Source organism: Perognathus longimembris, chromosome 2, assembly GCF_023159225.1.
Source record: "Perognathus longimembris pacificus isolate PPM17 chromosome 2, ASM2315922v1, whole genome shotgun sequence".
NCBI classification, from domain to species: domain Eukaryota; kingdom Metazoa; phylum Chordata; class Mammalia; order Rodentia; family Heteromyidae; genus Perognathus; species Perognathus longimembris.
The window spans coordinates 19,551,189-19,575,069 of record NC_063162.1 but is presented as its reverse complement, the minus strand read 5'-3'; the positions used below and the strand labels follow the sequence as shown (position 1 = coordinate 19,575,069).

Sequence of the window (23,881 nt, the reverse complement as noted above, 5' to 3'; positions counted from 1 at the left end):
TTTATGAACAATGTCACCCCTTCCCTTTCTCTCTCCATTGTGCACCTGAAGGGCTTCAGGATTGTCAAAGGGGAGACCTTTGTTGTAGCCAATTAAATTGTGCTTTAAAAAAGCCTATATGAATGTGGTTTGCTTGGGGCAGGACCCTGTGGTACCTTCCTCTTTCTGATAACCTCATTCCCACCTATGAATCCTTGAGTAGTCTTCCTTTTCCTATTATATTTTGATTTGAACCCAGGGATCCAGCTCCAAGGATTGGGATCCAGTGAACTCTTTTTTTAAAAATTTTTTTGCCAGTCCTGGGGCTTGGACTCAGGGCCTGAGCACTGTCCCTGGCTTCTTTTTGCTCAAGGCTAGTACTCTGCCACTTGAGCCACAGCGCCACTTCTGGCCATTTTCTGTATATATGTGGTGCTGGGGAATCGAACCCAGGGCCTCATGTATATGAGGCAGGCACTCTTGCCACTAGGCCATATCCCCAATCCCAGTGAACTCTTTTATGTTCAACCTTTTGAATCAGCAAGAATTTTTAAAAAGGGGTAACGTATTAGATATTGGCATTTAAAAAAAGTCTTATGGGGAATGATGAGCCACATCTCTGTCATCAATTTATAGACTACATCAGTGATTATCAAATACTCTAAAACAAGGTTCTTTCTTTTGTTTACTTTTTGCACCAGTACTCAGATTTGAACTCAGGTGTTCATGCTCTTGCTGAGATCACTCATTGGCTCTACTACTTGAGCCATACTTCCACTTCTAGCTTTTTTGCCCCATTTGGCTTCAAACTCAGATCCTCATATCTTAGCTTCCTGAGTAGCTAGGATTACAGGTGGGACCCACAGGAACCCAGGCTCTCCAAGACAAGTTTTGGTTAGGGTTTGTTGAGATAAATTTTTGAAACTTAATTCTCACACAGACAATGGACACCATTCCAAACAGGTTGACTTCAAATAGCTTTATCTATTAAATCTGTCCTTTGATAGTGAAGGCCTTTTCTGACCCATGAATGCAAATAGCACTCTCGGTACTAACAGGAAGATCCATGTGGAATATTCTCTGTTCTGTGGTCTACCACCTGGATATCATCTCTGTTCTTGAACCTTTCCACATGCTTCACATTGCAACTGCTTCACTTTTGGGGACCTGGCATGGCTCAGTCTTTACTGTGAGTTAGTTATTTGTTTTCCCTTCACTTGATAGTAAGCTCCTGTAAGTTTCAGACTTGTCTGTGTGAACCTTGGGCAGATAAACACGTATTTGGTTTGAGTTTCTCTAGATCTATTTCATGAACAACTTTAAGAACAGTCAACACTCTTGATTTAATACAAGCAAATATCTTCTATACACTCCATTGCTAGGTGTGCAGCAGAAAGATGAAATGGAAACAGCTTCAGTGATAAATGAAGGCTGGTCTAGGGGATTATGTACTTTGTGCAGAAATTTCACAAACATCTGTTTGCATTTTGGAAATAAAATTCCTTGCAAAAAGATCTCCCAAGAAAACAGGTTGCTTAAATCAGAAAGTGCTAGGAGCATCTTTCTTATTGTTACAAAAATGGGGAAGGTTACCACATGCAAATTTCTCATCTGCCTCATGAAACACTTAACCATGTATGTGGGAAGCTAAGAACCCTATGCAACCAACTAGTTTCCTGCGTAGAAAGAACTCCGCCGTGTAATTCTGTCTCATCTCCAATTCCAGAATCTTCTACTCTCTCCAGGGGACTTTTTCACTTCATGACATCATAAACAAGATGGGCCCAGAGTTCCGTTCAGCTGACATTTTCGTTATAAAGCCAATAAACAAGAAAGTCCCAAGATGCCAGCCATTATTTTTTTTTCTTGCTTGTAAAGCTAGATGGAAATGTTGTGTGTTTACGGAGCTCCTAATTTACTTTCCTAATGAAATCAGGCATTTTCAGATAGATTAGGCCATGTTCTAGGGTTGCTTTTATGTGGCTGGGATGATGAAAAATAATCTTGCTTAAACATTTAAATCTAACTTTAGTATTTTGTAATGAATGTTGGATTGGGGAGGGGAACAAGGAAAAAGAACTAAATTCAAACAAAGAGACAAAAAATATAGCATTTAAAGAAATCTGGAAAAGAGGTATGTGTGTAGCTAGGATTTCTGTGTTTAAGGAGGTTATTCAAAAAGCCACTTTGTTATTTAGTTGAGGAGTGTAGATAAAGAGTTATGTTTGCATTTTTGTATTTATGTGTATTAGTATATGCATGCGCATACAAGTAGCATGTTCAGTGTCAGTTAATTTGAATACATTTGCAAATCTTATTAATTAAAAAAGTAGTAGAAATTGAACTACCGGAAAAGCTCTAAAAACATTTAGCTAAGAGATTAAGTTTGTTCATCAAGTGATTTCCTGAGTTTACATAGTATACATAATAAAAAAATAGTTGAAAATGATGAGAGCCATAGTACCATCTCATTGGGGTGAATTACACAAGCTGTACTCCCTGGAAGATGTTATCCTAGTGAGATTTCTCAATGCTTCATTGATGTATACCATGAAGCTAGAAGGGGCATAGTTTGCTGTCAGTATAACTACAATCAACAAAATAAGCACTAAGTCAGGTGCTGATGGCTCCTGCTTGTAACCCTTCTACTCAAGGGGCTAAGATCTGAGAATCACGGTTTGAAGCCAACCAAGGCAGACAAACCTAGAGAACTTAGCTCCAATTAACCAGCAAAAAGCCAGAAGTGAAAGTGTGGCTCAGTGGTAGAGCACCAGCCTTGAGCAAGAAAGCCAAGCAAGAGCACAAATCCCAGCGTTCATGCCTGAGTAATGGGCTCTCTCTGCCTCTTCCCATACAAATACACACACACACACACACACACAACTTGCACAATTATAGAGTACCTAGAATGAGCAGAGCATGACAGTAAGAAGTATCTTCAGAGATCCATCATCGCTCTGACATTCAAGGCTCTTAGTTGGGTTGGAAATGAAGGATAAATTGATAAAGATTAAATACTCTAGCTAGGATTATGAATGGCCTCTGTTGATATTCTGAAAAAGAGTTCTGTATATTCTGTGAAGTCTTTTTTTTTTAAATTCTTCTTCAGGAATAGCAGTTATATTTTCCCTCTTGCCTGTCTTTGGAGACTAACTCATTATGTAGCTTAGGTTGGCTTCAAACTTGTGGTTTTCTGATCTCAACTTTCTGAGTGATGTGATAGTCGGCACTTTCACACACAGTGATAGGTTTTTATGTTTTAATCGACTGTGTCTTGGATCCATTGGCTGAGGCTGTAATAATGATGAGCGAGGCAGCATGTCTGTCCTTGAAGTACCTGACACTCAAGCACCTGGATGGGTGGCTTTTCCCCTCGTGGATGTGTCTTCAGCTAGAGGAAAGCTGTCTATTTCCCAGAAGTCAGCTGGCTCAAGGGGGTGAGACGATTATCCCCAACTCGCCCAAGCAAATTGATGCTTCCAGGGTGAGCAGAATCAATGCACTGGCACTTGCCAAACATGGAGTCAGATGGAAACAGAATAAATTAGTTCCTCTCAGTCAGTTTCTGCCTGGTGTAGGCGAGCTGAAGCAGAGGGGTTGCGGAGGTGCACACTGAATGTGAACTATCTCCTGTTTTCAGCCGAAGATGCAAAGCAAAAGACAGAGAGTATAAACAGACAGTGATTATACAACTGTGGCTTGGGAGGGAAAGGAGTTCTGTGAGCAAGCAGTTCAATTTTCTTTCTCTGAACTGTACCCAGAATAGCACTGGGTCTTATTTGCATAGACCATTCCCAGTGCAGACTGTTAATTTATTGTTAGGTAAAATACAAATAGCTGAAATCTGACTGATTCTCTTGCTGGAATTTCCAATGGGGATCACAGACTGTCACTAAGAAATGACAGCATTATTTGAAGCTAATACTATAATTAATGTCTTACCACTATTCTCAGCTGATATTGACAGTCAGATGTGCTGTTACCCAGCATAATTTAGCAAAGATCCTTGCAGCCAGAGACTCTATAGTTATGTCTGATTAGATGAATGGATGTCGAGAAAGAAAGTGTCATTTCAAGAATAGACAGACTATGGTAAGTGCTCTCAGGTCATGCCTACCCAGCCTGGCTTGCGCCTGCAATCCCAGCTACTCAGGAGGCTGTGACCAGAGGATTGTGGTTGGAGCCAGCTGAGGCAGGAAGGTCCATGGTTCTCTTATCTAATCACTATAAAGCTGGAAGTAGAGGTGTGGCCTACATGCTAGAGCACCAGCCTTGAGCAAAAAAGGCTAAAGGATATTGCCCAGGTCCTGAGCTTTAAACCCCAGTACCGGCACATGTATGCATGCACACACACAGATGCTTGCCTAGCCAAAGAGAAAACTAGGTTCTCAGTGTCAATAGTCTAGCTTTATTCTAGTGTAGCAATAAGTAAAATAATGTAAAAAATGCAGCCTACCACTAAGTTATATTGATGTGCACTATAAACAAACTCTTGAGTAAAGAAATACCAATCTGAAGTTTTTCATTGGTGATGAAATAAAACCATTTTGTGATTTTTTTCTTATGATATTTCATTGACATATGGTGTTGCTAACCAAGTGACAAATTAATTGACTGAGTTTAAAGAGAAATGGATGTGGCTTAATGAAGAAGGACAGGCTGTGCATTGTGAGGCAGCTGTTTCTGCCACTGCTGGCTTATGGAGACAATATACATTGGACAGCTAATGAGTCTCTGTTGCATAAGATAGATTCTCTTTATAATAGAATTGCATGCTTTGTCTCTAAATGGGGTTATTATACACCCCATTGCACAATGTTTGAAGAGCTTGGTTGGCCCTTGTAGAGGGTTAGGAGAGGAATAAATTGGAAGACAATCGTACTTAAGACCTTCAATCCATCAAACTCTTCATATTTATCTAAATTACTAGCATGTTCTCCATAAATACAAATTTGTGTGATACACATGGCTAGAATGTTAATTCTCTCCAGCCTTCACTTTGGTTTTTTGTCAGCTAGAATTTTTTTTTTCATTGTACAAGTATATCAAAATTCACGCACACCAATGCTGGGCAAAATATTCCAACTACTGCCCACTATTGCTGTGGCTCTTCGTGAAGTTTCACACACAGGCAGACATCACTTGTGCTGGGGAACTCAACTCTCAGAGTTCTTTGACTTTGAATACTCAGGCTGTTTTAATGGTAATTCATTCAGTTTCTTTACTTCTTCCACCTTTGTGGGCACTCCCAGTTCAGTTGCTCAGTTATTCTTCAGAATAAATTCACTTCAATTCATTTTACAGTCTGGAAAGAGAGAGAGAGAGAGAGAGAGAGAGAGAGAGAGAGAGAGAGAGAGAGAGAGAGAGAGAAAGGGATGGGATAAGACAGGTTGAACAATAATCTCATTCCCTCAGTATCAAAAGACCATACATTCTCATAGAGGAGCCAGGCGGGTCTCTTTCTGATGATGTAGGTGAGGAAAGGACAGGAATGGAGTCATCTTTACTTCGTATACCTTCTACCCTGGCTTTGAACTTGATTTCACCTTCTGGATCCATTCATCTATTGACATTATCCTGTAGTCTTTAGTACTGGGAATTGAACTCAGCGTCTTACCTGTACTAGGAAAGTCTCTATTCCTTGAACCAAACCCTAGCCCTTTCAATTTTAGCTCGATTTTCAGAGAGGATCTAAGCTTTTTACCTTAGCCAGCCTCTAACAGCAATCCTCTTTCCCCTACCTCTGGAGTAGCTAGTGCTGCAGTTTGCACCAGGCCCAGCCCTCAGCTCATTTTGATCCGGGTTTTTTTTTTTTTTTTTTTTTTCAGGCACTAGCATATCTTTAAAGTGCTACTAGAAGTACTGCATGGGAAAAAAAGGGAATTTTAGATGTATTATAACTTAAGTTTTTCACTTATCAAAGGACTCTGGGTAGTCCATTAATTCCCACTGACTTTGAGATTCTCCCCTATGAAGTAGGGTAACAATACTGGTGTCCCGCAAAGTTTCTTGTCCCTATTTCTGTGCTTCCTACCTGCTCCACGTCACTGAAAAGAATTACATGTGTGAAACTCCTGGTTCTCACAGTAAGATGGTCTTTTCACTTGAAGACATTATTATATTCCAAACTAGATTGCTTCCCCTTCATCATTGTGGGGTTCTTTACCTTTCAGGCTCTCTGTTCCCTGGCATAAAAAAGGTGAGCTGAAAGAAATGGACAAAACAGTTCTGTGGACTTCTCCACATACGTATTACCCTCTCCAAATTGAATCTTGAGGTCTGTCAGAAGTGTTATTTTTTTTCAACAGAGCAGGCATTAAGTGGCTATAGAAAATAAACTCACCTCCTGATATCTTTTTCATTGCTTGCTACATCCATTTACTGTGAAGGTTATATTGTAAGGTGTGACAGAAGGGGTTGGATGGCAAAGGAAAATCACCACTTTGTAATTCTATTGTGCAAGTTTTCTTTATCACAGACTTTTGGGCACCTTTGTCATTTCTAGAATTATTTCTTTAATGACAGTGTGTGTGTGTGTTGTGTGTGTGTGTGTGTGTGTGTGTGTGTGTGTTTCTTCTAATTTTTATGTGGCAAATGCTCTCCTGTGGGGAAAGCTCTATTTTTGTAATAAAGTTTCTATAATTTTCCCAGAGGAAAAGCAAAACTAAAACAAATGATAACAATACCTAGCTAATGAATTTTACCTGCTTTTTTTTTCAAGGCTTTTATAAGCTCTAGCAAAAAATAAGATCGTTTAATGACAATGTCACAATTAGGTACCTCTAAGTAGAAATTCATTTAAGTTTGACTAGATATTTTATTTAATGAGAGGGTTTGTACTTCTTATGGTTTTTCTTTTAACATAATTACCTTAAGGAAGTAAGTATGTACAGAGACTAATGAGCAGACATCCTCATTATTATCAATGTTTGTTCAAGTTATTGTACTTTAGAGATACAGAGATAAAGTAAATCTTTGCTTGTGTGCAATATCTTTAGGACCTAAGACCATTTTGCCAGCAATCAAAGTCAGGACACACATGAGAAGTCTGTATTGCTCGTTGTTTAAGTTGTGGAAATTTGATTTGCTTTAGAATCCTAGGAAATCCTTTCTTTTTGCCTCACAAAGCTGCCTAACCTTGTTTTCCTGAGTTCTTACCCATCCCTACGTATTTTCAGTTCTTTTTTCTTCTTATACCATTCATATACCTTGTAAGACTCACTCTCTTCACTTGCTTCTGATTTGTGGTTTAGCTTCGGTCACTGCAGCCTGAGTTGAGATAATCTACGACGTCCTAGTGAATCACCCAAGGCTGCCGGCAGCCCTCCTTCTCTGAACTCCAACCACCCCTCTCCCCCTTTGGCCTCTTCCTTTTCTTTGGGAGAAGATCAGTTGCTTCCATATTTTCTTTCTTTGCTGTTCCCCTTTCCTTCCACATCCCTAGAATTCTTGCTCTCCCAGACACCTAGCTTTTCTGGTCTGACTTGCCCTTTGCTTCTCACTGCCCTTCGCTGCATTTCCTGCCTAGATTCTCTCCCTAGTATCCTACTGGGTCCAGTCTCAGTGCCACCTCTCAACAAATGACAGAAACACCCCAAGCTCCTTGCCCCTCCTACCTCTACATCACCTCCCATTCGTACAGCATCCCTGCCTCTGTCACCCCCAGAGCCCCCCTTACCATTGGAGACTTGGGAGTCATTGTGGCTCCTGCCCCTTCTGTTTTCACGGTTGGATCAGTCTCCAGATCCATCTGATCCCACTTCCTTGAAGTCTCCATGTCTCCACATATCCCATCCTGAAGCCTGAGGTCCAGCTTCCTGCATCATCTGCTTCCACTGGGCCCCTAGGCAGAATCCTAATTCTACACTCTCCTTGCTGATGCTGGATATATTTTCTGGAAGACAGTCAGGCACATCTTATCCCTGGCTCCCAACTGTCACATAGGTCATGTTCCCAACAAAATCTAGGCCTACCCTATGAGCTGGGTTTCCTCTCTCCTCATTCCTTTTCTCCCCCTGCCTTGGGCTCTGCTGGCTGGATGTATCACCATACCCCTGTGCCATCACAAAACTTGGACCTAAAAATCTCTTCTTTCCTCTCTTTGGTTGAGGGTGGATCCTATTTACATTTGGAAGGACAATTCAAATGCCATTTTCATAAACCCTCTCTTAGATCTTCCTGTCAGTCACTTCTGCTTTCACTAGCCATAGTCTTTAGTGCCACCTTATGATTATAGGGGATCCTATGTCCAGGTAGAGGAGTCTCTTGCTCATTTGTCTTGTTACTGCGTCCAAGTACTGGTGTTAATAAGGAATGGTGTGACGTGGGCAGATTGAGCCAGCCAGCAAATGAAGTCAGCAAATGCACGGCTATAAAGTCTCCTTGGACATTCTCAAGCCACCGTGGCCCTGTAGCAAACGTGCTTTCCTTGCTTGGGCAAAGCTGGTGATTTCTGTTCTGGTTTATACTCTCCACCAGGAAAAGGAGAAACTGTATGTGGAACTGAAACACATCTTGGCCCGGCAGCCTGGCCCCGAGGCTGCGGAGCAGCTCCAGATCTACCGGCACGCACTGCAGGAGAAGACCAAGCAACTTAAAGTAAGTGGCAGGCCCTGCTCTTGGCTGGTTGAGCCTAGGGACACCTCACACACTCTGAGGCCAGTCCACACCCATAGCACATGGTTATCTGGTTTCTCAAATGCTACCCTTCACGAGCCAGCATTGCTAGAGCTCATTAGATACCTTGGTTCCCGGAAGGAGGAGAGTGAGTGCAAGAGGAAGGAGTTGGGGGAAGGATGAAGCAAGGAAATGGAAACTTGGAGGAAAGGGTTGGTGTGGATAATCACAAGATGGTGGAAGACTTGGATTGTGGAAAGGACCAGCAGAAACATTGGACATCATTACACCACCGGAGCAGACCTCACATCAAAAGCAGGTTTCTGCTATTCCTTGCTACCTGAAATAAATGAATCCAGGGCCTTGATCAAAGCAAAATATTAGTTCTCAGGGCCTGACTCCATGACCATGTGTGTCAGATAAGGAGCCATGAAAGGAAGTAAAATCATGCAATAATTTTTTAAAAACAATACTCTTCTAAGTCACTTATGAGCCTCAGCTGTAGAGATGGAGTGTTTTGCTATTCTATGTGCTTTCTATACGTTTTCTCCCAAATGATGTGTCTTCACGTGATAGTTTCAGCTTTACTTCCCAAGCAACTATCTGCTATTCTTGGTACACAAGAGAAGTCTCACATATACAAGTCCATGGGATGTATTATTACCAAGTAAAGACAATAGTCACCGCTCTCTGTCTAGGGGAAAATAGATGTCAATCCACTAGTATAGCATTAACTCTTTGAAAGACAGAACATTGAAGGATATTTTACACAAAAAAGACCAATAAGTCTAATAGAATATTAATTTTCAAATTATTCTAGGTGCTCTTTTCACACAGGTATCTAGACACATAATTTGAGTTTTGCATGAGACATATACTTTTAATTCTTTTTAGTTCCTTGGAATAATTAAATATTTCAGACAAAGTATTTTCCCTTGTATTTTTTTCAGAGTGTATAGAGATTAGAAAGGCACCAGTTTATGTCTTATCTACACTTTGGTCTTGATGGCCATAAATGGCTCTCCCAGGGGCCTTTTGTTACCTTAATCCTTCACCTAGGGGAAATCCTGATTTTATTCTTTTTTGCTAAGAATGCAATTTAATAAATGCTTCTTGTAGAAGCGGTTTAGAAGCAGGTGGTACTGAACTAGACCAATAGGTCAGTGTCATTATCTGGTCTCTAAGGAAATTCTCTATTCATTGTTTAGAAACAGAGTTGTTGTCCCTAAGAATTCAACTATTGAGAGCGATTTTCCTCCAGCATGAAAATCCCATTCCTTAGATCAAATAGCACAGTCAGAATAATTTTCACAGTAATGATGAGGAAAGGTTTCCAAGCAGATGAGCAGTCCAAAGAGTGCGGATCAAGAGCTGGGGGTGTGGCTCAGTGGTAGAGCACTTGGCTGGCAGGTGCAAGGATCTGGGTTTGGTTCTCGGCACAGGAAGGAAATCTAACCAAACAATAAAATAATCATCTTTATAAAAAGCTGGTCATGGTGGGTATGTATCTGCAACCCCAGCACTTGAAAGATGGAGGCAAGAGGATTGTAGGTTTGAGGGTAGCCTGAGGTACATAGAGAACTGTTTCCAAAAACCAAATAAAAATAATGGTGATCTTAAAAACAGGGGGGTATGAGGGACAAGGTAACAAACAGTACAAGAAATGTATCCAATGCCTAACATATGAAACTGTAACCTCTCTGTACATGTTTTATAATAAAAACTTAAAAAAAACAATCCATATCTTCAAAATAGCAAGCAAGAGTTAAAATTAATCTTGCATACCCCTTACAACAACAGTGGCTCTTTTGTCACCTTGGTTTTGGCAGGATGCACATTCTAGCTTTGGTATTTATGCTTTATATCTTTAAAAATTATTTTTGTTGTAAAGGTGATGTACAGAGTGGTTACAGTTACATAGGTTAGGTAATGAGTAGATTTCTATGCTTTATGTCTTATCTGGATGAGTAAATTCTTATTCTTGCCCAACCAGAGACCATTAACTACCCATTGAACACATCCATGGGAGAAGATGGGTGACCAGGCCTCTGGGTTGCTTTGCACTTTCCTATGTACCTGCCACAGCTCTCTACTTCTTCTCAGTAAGTGTCCCAGTGTTGGGATAAAGAGGTGAGATAAAGAGCTGAGAGGCATTTAGCAGAACAAGCACCCTGGCAAACAAATTGGTTGCTTTGTTTAGTGCTGGTGGCAAGAATTATTTCAGAATAATTCTTACTGCAATCCTCATCTAAATCATACTCCCTGGTGTGATTTTTCTTGAATATTTTTATAAAGGCTTTAAAAATAATTTTAGACTGCATACCTGGGAGTTTTTCTGTCTCTGCACATGGTATTCCTTGAAACATATTATATCATTTAGCTGAGCCTGTTTGAATGTTACCTGATAGTTCTTTTAGCAGGAGAATGATGTTTCACTTATGCTTGTCACTTGATGAGCCTTCAGTCCTCAGCCATGATTTTGACCCAGATATGTAACAGACCTTGAGCAGGTGGCAGCATGGAGATTAGTTGTTAAGCCGGGACATTGTTTTGTACTTCTAGCTCCAGTGGAGGTAAACTGTAGCAGTATAAGACGATTTTTCAAGAGAGGATATTGTCATGCTGTGTATCTTTTGCTAATGCTGTTTTATTTGCCATATTAGGTTTTGTCTTCAGAATTGAATATGTTTGAATCACAGAGCCAAGAAGATAAATATGAGATTGAGAAACTTGGCAACGAACTGGCAAGTTTGAAGAAGAAATACCTGGCTCTGAAACGTAAACAAATGCTTCAGAAGTAAGAATTGGTCAAACATTCCCATGTGTGCCTACTCTATGGTCATAAAATACTTAGCAAATGGGGGTAAACTAAGTCACAGGGTGAACAGTTAATCAGAGGTTCATGCAAGAGTGAGGTGGGTCTCTTCCAGCACTGAGTTCCCTTTTAGGCCCCTACGCATTGATGGGTCAAACATGGGACAAAAGGATTAATATATAATATGTCTTCCCACCCAAACTTTTCTTACAGTATGAAGACAACCATACTCTTGCTGTTTGCAAATGGTATTCAAAATCAGCTTTGCACAGGTGGAAATACACATTCACAATTAAAGCTGCATGCACTTCTGCTAAGCAGGACTTGGTGAAGCCTGTTTCTCAAGTACTGCAGCCAGATCCCTATAATCAGGAACACTTAATTTATTTTTAGAGAAACTATCTTGAACTAGCTAATAAGCTACACAGCATCTGCTCAGTGTGTGAGGTGGAGGATTGACTGGCATTGCTCTTTGTCTAGGAGATGGAAATGCAAACTGAAGGTTGCCATTTAAGGTTTCAGATGGACACCTGTTGCTAAGTCTCTCTTTACTTTGTGATTAACATTAGCCAGGTCCCAGAAGAGAGGTGGGGTGGGCTCAAAGTAATAAGTAGATTTGAAACTTGGTTAGATTCTGGGTCATTGCTAATATCATCCAGTGCTGTAGTGACTTCCCATTGCAGGTTGAAAGTCATAGTTGGTATTTCATCTACATGGACACTTTGGGGACAAGCTGAAATATGGTTTGAGTGCATTTGCCTATAATCCGTTAGCAGCAAACAGCATATAAAGTAACTGGATGCAAATTCATTTGCCAGTAAAAATCTGCCCTCCTTGTAAATCAGAGTATTCCCCCGGTCCACATTTACATGTCGGCTTCTTGGTAGAGTAAAATACTGCTATCATTTAGATAAGTCTGTCTTAAAGTGTGGATCTAGCAACTATCTGATTCAGAATTTCTAGTGCGATTTATGAGGCATGCAGGATGTGGGATCCAGATATTTGAGTTCAGCACGTACTGCCTGGGCCTCAGAAGTCTGTAATTTCACAAGCCACTCAATGATTCTCAGGCACCTTGAACTTCAAGAACCACTGAGATTAAAAACATGAAGTAAATGAATAGTGGAGTGGGAACATTATGGCTCCTCTCCTCTCTCCTTCCTTCCCTATTCTTTCAAGGTTGTGCTTATAAAATGCCGATGTGGCTAGGTCCCACCTGAGGAAGACTTCTAGCTTAGTGAAACTTCTTAGTGAGACTTGCAAGCTTCTGAGTACACACCCCATCACTAAAGATACTTGAATGCACAGTTCCCTCTCTCTCTCTCTCTCTCTCTCTCTCTCTCTATCTATCTTCACACATACACACACACACACACACACACACACACATGCGCACACACTTTTTGTCAGTTGTGGAGCTTGAATTCAGGGCCTGGGCACTGTCCCCAAGTGTGTTTTGCTCAAGGCTAGTGCTCTACCTTTTTGAGGCACAGTGCCACTTCTGGTTTTTGAGCGGTTAATTGGAGATAAGAGTCTCATTGGGACTTTTCTGCTTGGGCTGGTTTTGGACTGCAATCCTCAGATCTCAGCCTTCTGTGTTGCTAGGATTACAGGTGTGAGTCACCAAGGCCTGGCTATACACATGTATTTTTTTGGTAAAGTTTTTAAAATTTTTTTTCTTATTTATTGTCAAAGTGATGTACAGAGAGGGTACAGTTTCATATGTTAGGCATTGGGTACATTTCTTGAACTGTTACACATGTATTTTTAAAATAAAAATTTTAGTGCACTTTTAGATTTGTACCTGATATATATTTATACACATAAATATATATTTACAAATATATGAATATATATATACATATATATGTATATATGTATATATATATGTATATATATACATATATACATATATATATTTGCCTGTCCTGGGGCTTGGACTCAGGGCCTGAGCACTGTCTCTGGCTTCTTTTTGCTCAAGGCTAGCACTCTACCACTTGAGACACAGCACCACTTCCGGCTTTTTCTGTTTATATGGTGCTGAGGAATCGAACCCAGGGCATCATGCATGCTAGGCAAGCACTCTACCGCTAGGCCACATTCCCAGACCATGTACCTGATATATTTTAATGTACAGATGACATGCGTACTCTTGTCATTTTGTAACTGTTAACAAAGCATGATTTTCTGATAAGATAAAATCACAAGTGGAATCCCTGATACCTTCTTTCTTTCACTAATGGATCATCTCACTCCTCTTCCAGTATCCACATTCCCCATTTGGAGCACAGTGGTCCTGTTTATACAGTTCAAAGAAGCTATCTTGGCTGCCCAATTAATGATCCTTGCTTGGCTGGCTCATTTCTCTGCCTCTGTCCTGGGGTTTGACTTAGTCTTCTTTGGTCTTACTGACCACTCTGTAGTTTGCTAGGCACAGGAGAATGAGCCTCCCGTGGGCTCAGCCCTTCTCAGAGGCCCATCAGGAGAAACCTGCTGTCTCAGTCTTACACCACTTGTGGCTATCTAAGTTTAAATCACAATTAAATGGAACCAGGTGCTTGTGGCTCCTGCCTGGAATCCTAGCTCCTCAGGAGGCTAAAGTCTAAGCATCACAATTCAAAGCCCACCAGGGCAGGAAAGTTTGTAAGATTTTTATCTCCAACTAGCCACCAAAAAGCTGGAAGTGAAGTTGTGGCTCAAGAGGTAGAGTGCAGCAGACTTGAGCACACACACACACACACACACACACACACACACACACACACACACACACGCACAAAAGCTGAAGGGACATCATTCAGGCTCTGAGTTCAAACCCCAGTACTGGCATATTGAAAAAAAATGAACTGATAATTCTCTTTCTCATTTGCACTCTTGGCATTTCAAAAGCTCCCAGGTGCTCCATGTGTTTGCTGGCTCCACATGGGGCATTTCCAGCATGGCAGGACGATTTCTATGAGGGTGCTGCTCAGGAGCTTCTCCCTTTATCTGTTCTCTTCTGGGCCTTAAACGCCCATCACTTGTAACTCCACTGGCTTGCTCAGGGTTTCAGAGAAGTGAGTTCCTAGGAGCACAGCAAAAGAGATTAAGGTATGGGAGAAAAAAAATATGCAGAGGCAAGAACAAAATTGCTGAGATAGTTTAGACTGGAGAGAAGAAGGCTGCAGGGAGTCATTATAATGGCCTATAAATACATTAAAAAGATAATGTAAAGGAGACAGTATTCCCATTAGTCAGCTTTAGACCAAGCCAGAAGCATTAAGCTGAAGTTCCTTCAGAAAGGAGAATTCAGGTTATTTAAGGCAAGAGAGTGGAAGGGGGAAAGGGATAAAGGGCTGCCAGCATCTAAAACCAATCAGGAGCCAGACAAGTTGCCAAAGAACATGAAGGAGTCCTCTTTGCTGGAACCACTCAAAGCAAAGGCTTTTGTCCTATTTGTGGGGGATGGAGTTTCACAGTCATCAAGTAAGTTTGTTTAGAGACTGCTGGGTTGATTAAAACAGCCCCCTGCTACAGATTCTTTCCAAATGGGATAATTTAGAATATTCCCAGTTGATGTTCTCTATAAAAATAGCAACTCATATAATTTCCCCTTTTTTTGCTTTCTTTCATCTTTCACTGCACTCTGTGTCTCACCTGCCCCCCCCCCCCCACTTTATCTCTCCATCTCAAATCCCCTGTCTGGTCTGAAGTTTCCAGGGCCAGTTTGATTTTTTTTTTAAGGTAGAATTCATTCACTTAAGACAAATCATTCATATATGTCCTGTTTAATTGAGTTTAGTCTCAACAGTTTGCTTAATTTTGGTTTAAAAGGGATTCCATCAATGTCTTCTTCAAGACCCTTATACAAATGATCACTTGTGTGAAACTCAGTTACCTCTACAGGAAACGTGTGTGTGTGTGTGTGTGTGTGTGTGTGTGTTTAAAGGAAACCCATTCAGAATATACATTGTATATTTCAGGATAGAGCTCATTTTCTAATGTCACCAAAACACTATCCTTTAAAATCTTCTCCAAATTTTCTTGTGTCTTCAATGATTTCTGCTAATAAGTGTTGCTTGTCATAGAATACCAGAAACATTTGTATTTTATAAATGTCCAAATACGATGAGAGATAGCAAGTATGTAGTAAATATTTATAAGCTTCCACCAGATCTTTGGAATGTATCATTTGATAAGTGGTGAATTAGTCATTATAATTGAGCTAAGAGAAAGATTCTCCTGACTGATCTTTGGAACTAAACAAATGTTTTCTAAAACAGGAAGATGATCATCAGCCAAGAGCCACTAAATCCACAGTGCCTGAGCTATCATGGGGTCCTCTGACCGTATTTAGATCAACACTAAGAGAACACATTTCACATTTAATTGTCTGCCCCTAGTTCAATGTGTTATCAAGGAATGTCTAATTAGACTTACAACACTACCTTGTCTAAAAGTAAAGTTTTAATCTAGGTCATTTTTGGTGGCTAACTCACCCTAGGAACTTCCATAATATCAAACTTTTGAAGATGAAGAAAAAAGAACATTAGAGAAACTAACTTTCACCTTTTCTCTTACAGAAACAAGGACAGAGTGCCCCCAGAAAACACCTTCTCAGCGATCAAACCAGCCTCTCGTTACACCGGGGGCGGGTTCCCCCTCAACAAATTCTTTAATGCCAACTTGAAGCCACTGGTTGGATCCAGTTGAGCAGCTCATGAAATTTGCACAGGAATACTTTTGAAGGAATTGTTTATAACCCTTGGATCATAGATATCTAGGAAAACCCGGTGCTCAGATTTCAAGATGGAAAAAATATTGCAATTGTCACAGCCATGTACCTTCTGAGTGATGGCATTGTACTTTTGCCATATGGACCTTAATGGGTTGTAATTATATCTGTTCAATTAGGCTAACCCATCTCATGAAGCAGAATTTTTGGTACAACCACATTGATACATCTGAAAACACATCGGATGTAGATACTCCTGATAGATAAAGCTTTGAAATTAATTTCTCTATTGTAGGTATGTGTGCACTTGAAGCTTTTATAGTTAAAATATTTTTGAAATGCAATGCATCCCATCCTCTCTTATTAATAAGGCCCTTATTTTAATGATTCTTCATTACCAAGCTATTGCATGAAATCGGAGAAGAGGACAAACTAAAGTGTTTTTGAATGATTTTCATGTGGGATTTTTTTAGGGGAGAGCCTGGGATAACTAAATCTAGGCCAAAGAGACATGCCAATAAATAGTTCATCATTAAACAAATAAATAAGAACATTTGTAGATATTTTTATCTTTGATTTGGTCGTGTATGTAAGTACACTTTAAAACACTGAGGGAAATGCTGAAAGGTAAAATGAGGGGGTCAGATTGTTATCTATTTTCTTCTAGACCTCATGCTTGACCATTCTTGAGCTCAGTGATCTATTTGACTCTCAGGCTGCCAGATAGCATTTTGATCCATCGAACCATTACATTTTCATTTGTCAAAGCCACAGTTGTTTTGGCTTTAGTTCATAGTTTCCTTATTAAGTGTTTGTTCAATCATACTGTGTGAGAACACTCTGGCCATATCCCTTACAATCACTTGATTTCTATAATTTTTTAAGTGATTGAGGGAGCAAGTAGCTCAGCAATGAGCAAGGACACTGTGAGTAGATCATTAGAATATACCATTTTGGGGCTGGGGATATAGCCTAGTGGCAAGAGTGCCTGCTTCGGATACACGAGGCCCTAGGTTCGATTCCCCAGCACCACATATACAGAAAACGGCCAGAAGTGGCGCTGTGGCTCAAGTGGCAGAGTGCTAGCCTTGAGCGGGAAGAAGCCAGGGACAGTGCTCAGGCCCTGAGTCCAAGGCCCAGGACTGGCCAAAAAAAAGAAAAGAAAAGAAAAAAAAAGAATATACCATTTTGTGCCAAGTGACCAAGATTCCTCATTGTGAACAGCTACAGTGTTAATGAGTTAAGATGTTTCTTCTCAGAAAGGTGGGATTAAATGGAGTCTTCTGGGTGCCTGTGGCCGCATTAGTCCATCAACGTCAGTGTTACCTGTCAGGTGGTGTTCACCAGAGGCAGAACAATGACAGGGATGGCTATGAAAGTGATTTACTTTGAATTGATACCAAAACAAAACAAAACAGAAACACACACACACACACACACACACACACACACACACACCCCAAAAACAAAGCCAGAAGAGAATAGAGTTGTAAGCCAGGAAGGGAAGGAGTTTGAGAAAATACGAAGTCATATTCCTTGCAGGCGTTGTCAGAGCAATGCAATCCCATCTCAGAGTTCTCATCTGCTGAGGTGGCTGAGGTGTTTATACCCACATGATGTCAGTCATTGGCTGAGGTCAGCTCTCCTTGTCTTTAGGCAGTGGTAGCACTGGGACAGACACTGCTGCTGTTGACTTATTTTTTTTTTCAAATTTTTATTATCAAACTGATGTACAGAGAGGTTACAGTTTCATACGTTAGGCATTGGATACATTTCTTGTACTATTTGTTACCTCATCCCTCATTCTCCCCACCCCTTTCTCTTTCCTCCCATGAGGTATTCAGTTCACTTACACCAAACAGTTTTGCAAGTATTGCTTTTGTAGTTGTTTGTCTTTTTTTAGCCTGTGTCTCTTGATTTTGGTATTCCCTTTCAATTTCCTAGTTCTAATACCAGTATAGATGGTTTCCAATATACTCAGATAAGATTACAGAGATAGTGTAGGTACAACCACAGGAAGGTGATACAAGAACATCATCAATAGTAGAAGCTACAGATACACATGGGACGTTGAAAGTAGTTACAACTGTGATATAACAATCGTTTACATAACATGGAGTTCATTTCACTTAGCATCATCTTATGTGATCATAAGGGTATAGCTACTGGGCTCTTGTGATCCTCTGCTGTGACTTGCCTAAACCTGTACTAATTATTCCCAATAAGGGAGACCATAGAGTCCATGTTTCTTTGGGTCTGGCTCACTTCACTTAGTATAATTTTTTCCAAGTCCTTTCATTTCCTTACAAATGGGGCAATGCCATTCTTTCTGATAGAGGCATAAAATTCCATTGTGTATATGTACCACATTTTCCTGATCCATTCGTCTAACTGGGGGGCATCTGGGTTGGTTCCAGATTCTCGCTATGACAAATTGCACTGTGATGAACATTGTTGTGCTGGTGGCTTTACTGTGATTTTGTTTGTGGTTTTTTGGATAGATACCCAAAAGTGGGGTTGCTGGGTCATAGGGGAGTTCTATATTTAGCCTTCTGAGGAATCTCCATACTGCTTGCCAGAGTTGCTGAACCAGTTTACATTCCCACCAACAATGAAGTAGGGTTCTCTTTTGGCCACATCCCCTCCAACAGTTGTTATTGTTAGTTTTCTTGATATATGACATTCTTACTGGGGTGAGATGGAATCTCAATGTTGTTTTGATTTGGATTTCTTTTATGGCCAGTGATGTAGAGCACTTTTTCATATGTCTCTTGGCCATTCTCATTTCCTCATCAGAGAAGTCTCTTTGTAAGTCTTTAGCCCACTTGATGAGGGGGCTATTGGTTCTTTGTGGTTTTGTTTTGGAGGAAGGTAATTTTTTTAGTTCTGCATATATTTTAGAGATGAGGCCTTTGTTCGTTGAATGGCCGGTAAAGATCTTCTCCCAATCTGTGGGCTTTCTGTTTATCTTGCGAGCTATGTCCTTTGCCGTGTAGAAGCTCTGCAGTTTGATGAAGTCCCATTTGTCCAACCTTTCTTTGATTTGTAGCCTTTCTGGGTCTTTGTTAAGGAAGTTCCGTCCTGCGCCAAGGAGCCCAAGTGTTTCTCCTACTCCTTCCTTTAGTGTTTTCAGGGTGTCTGTTTTGATTTCGAGGTCTTTAATCCATTTGGAATTGATTTTGGTGCAGGGTGATATATAAGGATCTAGTTTTAGTTTGTTGCATGTGTTGAACCAGTTTTGCCAGCACCATTTGTTAAAGAGGCTATCTTTCTTCCAAACTATTGTTTTAGCTCCTTTATCAAAGATTAAGTAGGCGTAGTTCTGTGGGTTCATTTCTGGGTCTTCAATTCTGTTCCATTGGTCTTCAGGCCTGTTCTGGTGCCAATACCAAGCTGTTTTTATTACCATAGCTTTATAATTGCTGTTGACTTTTGAATGCCAAAGTACATATGGGATCATGGATCAGCTGGTGTCATCCTCTGCCTTTTGCTTCTCCCAAATGGTTCCTGTGAGAGAGGCAGAAAGTAGCCTCACGGTGATCTTGTGATGAGGCCTTGATTATCAGCTTTTTTGGGGATGATGTACAAGAATATTGAGCATGGGTATGTCCCAGAGAGCTTACCAAGAGCACTTCAAGGCTAAAGACTCACGGTGGGGCCATTTCCATTTCTGTAAGTCAGTGATGATGTCTTTCCTCAGAGACAGCCCTATTCTGTTTAGACAAAAGAAACTAACTGGAGATTTCCCCATTCTTCCACAGAGATATTCTGAAGACGTAGCCTATGTCATTCGAATTCTTTGGGATGCTATGCAAGAGGTTTAGTTCTCTAGGGGAATGGAGCCTAGAATTATATTTTTAAAGAGTTTGCGTGTGTTTATTTCGTACAATCTCTTTTATTAACATATATTAACTATACAAGGATATTTTCACATTACATATAATGTACTTTGATCAAATTCACACCTTCTACTGCTCTTTTTGTCTTTCCTCTCTCTTTTTTAGAATAATTTTAATAGGTTTCATTATCCTGTTTTCATACATGCACATAAAGTACTTCAGTCAGAATTACTCCTAATCATCCTTCCCTTTCCTCTTCCTTCTCCCACTCATTTCCCTCCCCATGCAGTACCCATTTTATTCTCTTCTCTTTCTTTTTCATTTTGGTCTAGATTCTGCATATGAGAGAGAACACACAATAGGGGTCTTCCTCTGGCTTATTTCACTTAACATAATCTCCAGTTTCACCCATTTTCCTTAGCCCTTATTCTGCCTCTGTCTAGGTTTTGATGGCTCTCTCACAAGATTGTGGAGGAGTTACAGAGACCATTCATAAAAAGCAGTGAAATGGGTCCATAATGCCCAGTAGGAGCTCAATTCCAGGAAACCCTCTTGGGTTAGGGACATCATGGCTTCTCCATGACAGACTTTGCCTGCACATGTACTGCTACAATGGTGGACAGCCCTCGAGCTCTTCCAGATACCATATGCTGTGGATTTGTCTTGAGTCTTCCACTATACCCCTTGATTTCTAGAGAGGCTCAAGCATCAGTCAGGAGGCTTCCATGTGACCTGGCTAGGCACTTCCAATGAGAAACTCCTCTGGTCACATGCTATGTTTGGGTTCTATATCTGTTTTATAGCACAGTCTTACCTTCTCCTCACCAGCAACAGGGGTGGCAGTGTGAATAGAAGCCTGAATTTGAATCCTGAAGCCTTAGTTTGGGGTTCCAGCTCCACACATTTCATTTTGGCCATAACAGTCCTCAGTGATTTCAGGAAGCATTTCCCAGTTGAATAGTCCCCCATGGTAGCAGGGAAGCAGAGAGAAAATGACCCTGGGATTCTTCATTTATCTCAATATGGCAACACTCTGGACACAGCTGCTGGGTATGAATCCTGACTCATCATTACAATGGCCTGTTTTTGAGGACTGAATGAATTAATGAATGTAAACTTAGAACAATGTTGGGCATAGAGTGATTGTTCTATTAACATCTGCCATTGTCATTGTTACATAAGAGATAGCTAAAGTTTTGTAATTAGAGAGGTTGTTATGTAATCTTTATTAACAGTAAGGGTAATTTAAATCCTTATTTGGAGGGTGGATGATATTAAAATGTCTGGAAGGAGCTGGATTTGGTAAGGTAATTTATAACAGAATATCTTGTAGAAATGCTACAATGGGTGCCTTTGTGAAAAATTCCATGCATTTCTTGTAATTATGATCATGGGACAAGGTAATCTTTCACTTTCAGAAGTTATATAATCTTCCTTTGACCACCAGAGGGAAAGATCCCAGTGGCCTCTGCTGCCCTTTTCTTCCTGTTTCTATCCATGTAACAGGGTAGAGGGGTCCCCCACTGTTGCTGTCAGGGGTCTCATAAACCAAGACTGAAAAGGACTCTGGGAATGGATGTGTAGCTTTATTAGACAGAACATTCATGTTCAAATGGAAGAGGAGTGAGTTAAGGCTGGAAACAATGGAGATACTGTCACCATTTTCATTTCTCTACTTCCTGACAGCCCAGGGTATAATATGGACTACCTGTGAAAGGTACAGGTGTCTCCATCATTGCCACAGTACAAAAAGAGATCTGTGTAAAACAGTGAGATTTGCATGCCATTACTGGTAACTTTGAATTCACAGTGGGCCTGGCTAGTTTTAAAACCACAAATTTGAGCAGCATTAAAGAAGCAACATTAGGAGATCGTATAGTAGCATAATTTTACCCTGGGGTTTTCAGAGTTTCAGAAAGGAGTCCTGTTGCTAAACCATCCATTGACTCCCAACTGGGTTGATAGAAACAGGTATAGTTTCTCTGTTAATAGAGAGAAACATGATAAAAGGGACTCCCTGGTCATCATTTGCTGATCATAACTTCTCTTGACTGTTCTTATAGCCAGGTTTTTTATTGTGCTTACCTCTAAAAAATGGCTCAGAGCAAAGGTTTGTTACTGTGATAAGCCATAGAGACGCTGGTGATTGTACTAGGAAGAGATGAAAGCAATTCTCCTTGTCATGACAGTAATTATGTTGTAAGAATTTATCCAGGGTTGATAATTACCATTTGGTTTCCTGACTTGCTCAGAAGTTGAAGTTTGACCCAGGCCAAGATACCCACAGGAAAATACTACAGGATGGATTTTGTGTAAGATAGCACTACAGAGTCAAGACAATTTGGAAAAAGAATAATCTGCTTTGTCTCCCTTAAGCACAATCAATTGTACAGAGGTCTAGGTGGGATGGGAGTTAAAGGAGGGCATGTTAAAATATTAAAATTGTAAAATGATATAAAATATATCTTACCATTTCCTTTGTAGTAGATGGAAAATATTTTTATAGCATTATCCATTTTTAACTTTGAATCCAATGCTGTTTTAGTATACCATTTCTCATATCTATTATTTAAAAGTTCCATTAGGGTTTTGAGATCCATTAGAATTTTATAACAGTAGGAAATGTGGTATCAACAGGGTACCATTCTTCTTTTTTATAATTAAAAATAGATTTTTTTCTTTCTTTTAAAGTACCTGATTGTTACAGAAAATTACAAAGTAAAGATAAGCAAGAAGAAGAGCAAGTATATCAATAATCATGCCACCTACTGAGAAATATTGTGCTCCTGGGTTGGCAAGGGGGTGTGTGGTATATTGATTTTTTTATACCTACTGTTTGTTCTGATTGGTCAGAACTTGTGCTTCCTAATTGTTAAATATTTTGAATATCACCTTTGAAGTACTATTGTTTTTTATTGTTGAATGTATCTTGGGGCTTTATAAAGCATACACTTACTTATCTATACATGTACATTTTTATTTATATCTTTTGGTGTTGTTGGTACTTGAACTCAGTGCCTGGGCACTGTCCCTGAGCTTTTTCTGCTCAAGGATGGTGCTCTCCCACTTTAAGCCACAGCACCACTTCAGTTTTCTGGTGCTTAATTGGAGATAAGAGTCTCACAGACTTTCCTGCTTGAACTTGCTTCGGACAGTGATCCTTAAATCTCAGCCTTCTGAGTAGTGAGGATTACAGGCATGAGCTACCAGTTCCTAGTTCATTTTGGTTAACATAATTAACAAATACAAATCCCCAAGTCACTAGTGCAACTATTACTACAGTCTCCCCCCACCCCAACCCTGCCAATACCCTTTTGTCATTTGGCAATTCATTATCCCTAGTCTCCATTTGGCCTTAGCAACCACATAGATGATTTTTATCATTGATTAGTATTGTCTTTCCTAGAATTGCATATAATGGAATCATAAGCTTTGCATTGTTTGAGCATGGCTTCTTTGTTTCAAATAGTACAGTGCTTTTTGACACATCCATGTCATTGTATATGTTAATAATTCAGCCATTTTTTTAATAGTGTAGAGCAATATTCTATGGAATTAACATTAGTTTTTAACCTGTTGATGGGAGTTCAATTTGTTTCTGGTTTCTAGCCCTTAGGAATAAAGGTTCTGGGAACAGTCACATACAGATATTTTTCTGATTGTTCCTTTTACCTTTCTATCAATGATGCATGGACTCCAGTTGCTTTATATCCTCATCAATACTGATATTGTTATATGACAATATGACTTAGATTTGTACATCTTTTCTTGTGACTTTAGTCATTCATATGTCTTATTATTTAAAGTGTCTTCAAACCTTCAGCCTATTTTTAATTGTTATTGTAGAGTTGATGAACAGAGGGGTTACAGTTACATAAATCAGGTAATGAGTAATAAGTACAATTGTATTTGAACCAT

The 23,881-nt window shown here is 40.0% G+C and overlaps 1 protein-coding gene across 1 annotated transcript in view; it reads left to right on the top strand.

Annotated features, from left to right (window-relative positions):
- Cfap58 (cilia and flagella associated protein 58) overlaps positions 1 to 16,102 on the top strand; it is a 95,899-nt gene extending 79,797 nt beyond the window's left edge. The window contains exons 16-18 of the mRNA XM_048336336.1: positions 8,458 to 8,577; positions 11,259 to 11,392; positions 15,973 to 16,102. Of these exons, the coding sequence (XP_048192293.1) occupies positions 8,458 to 8,577; positions 11,259 to 11,392; positions 15,973 to 16,102 (384 nt within the window). The remainder of the gene's footprint in view (positions 1 to 8,457; positions 8,578 to 11,258; positions 11,393 to 15,972) is intronic.
- Positions 16,103 to 23,881: the final 7,779 nt, after the last annotated feature.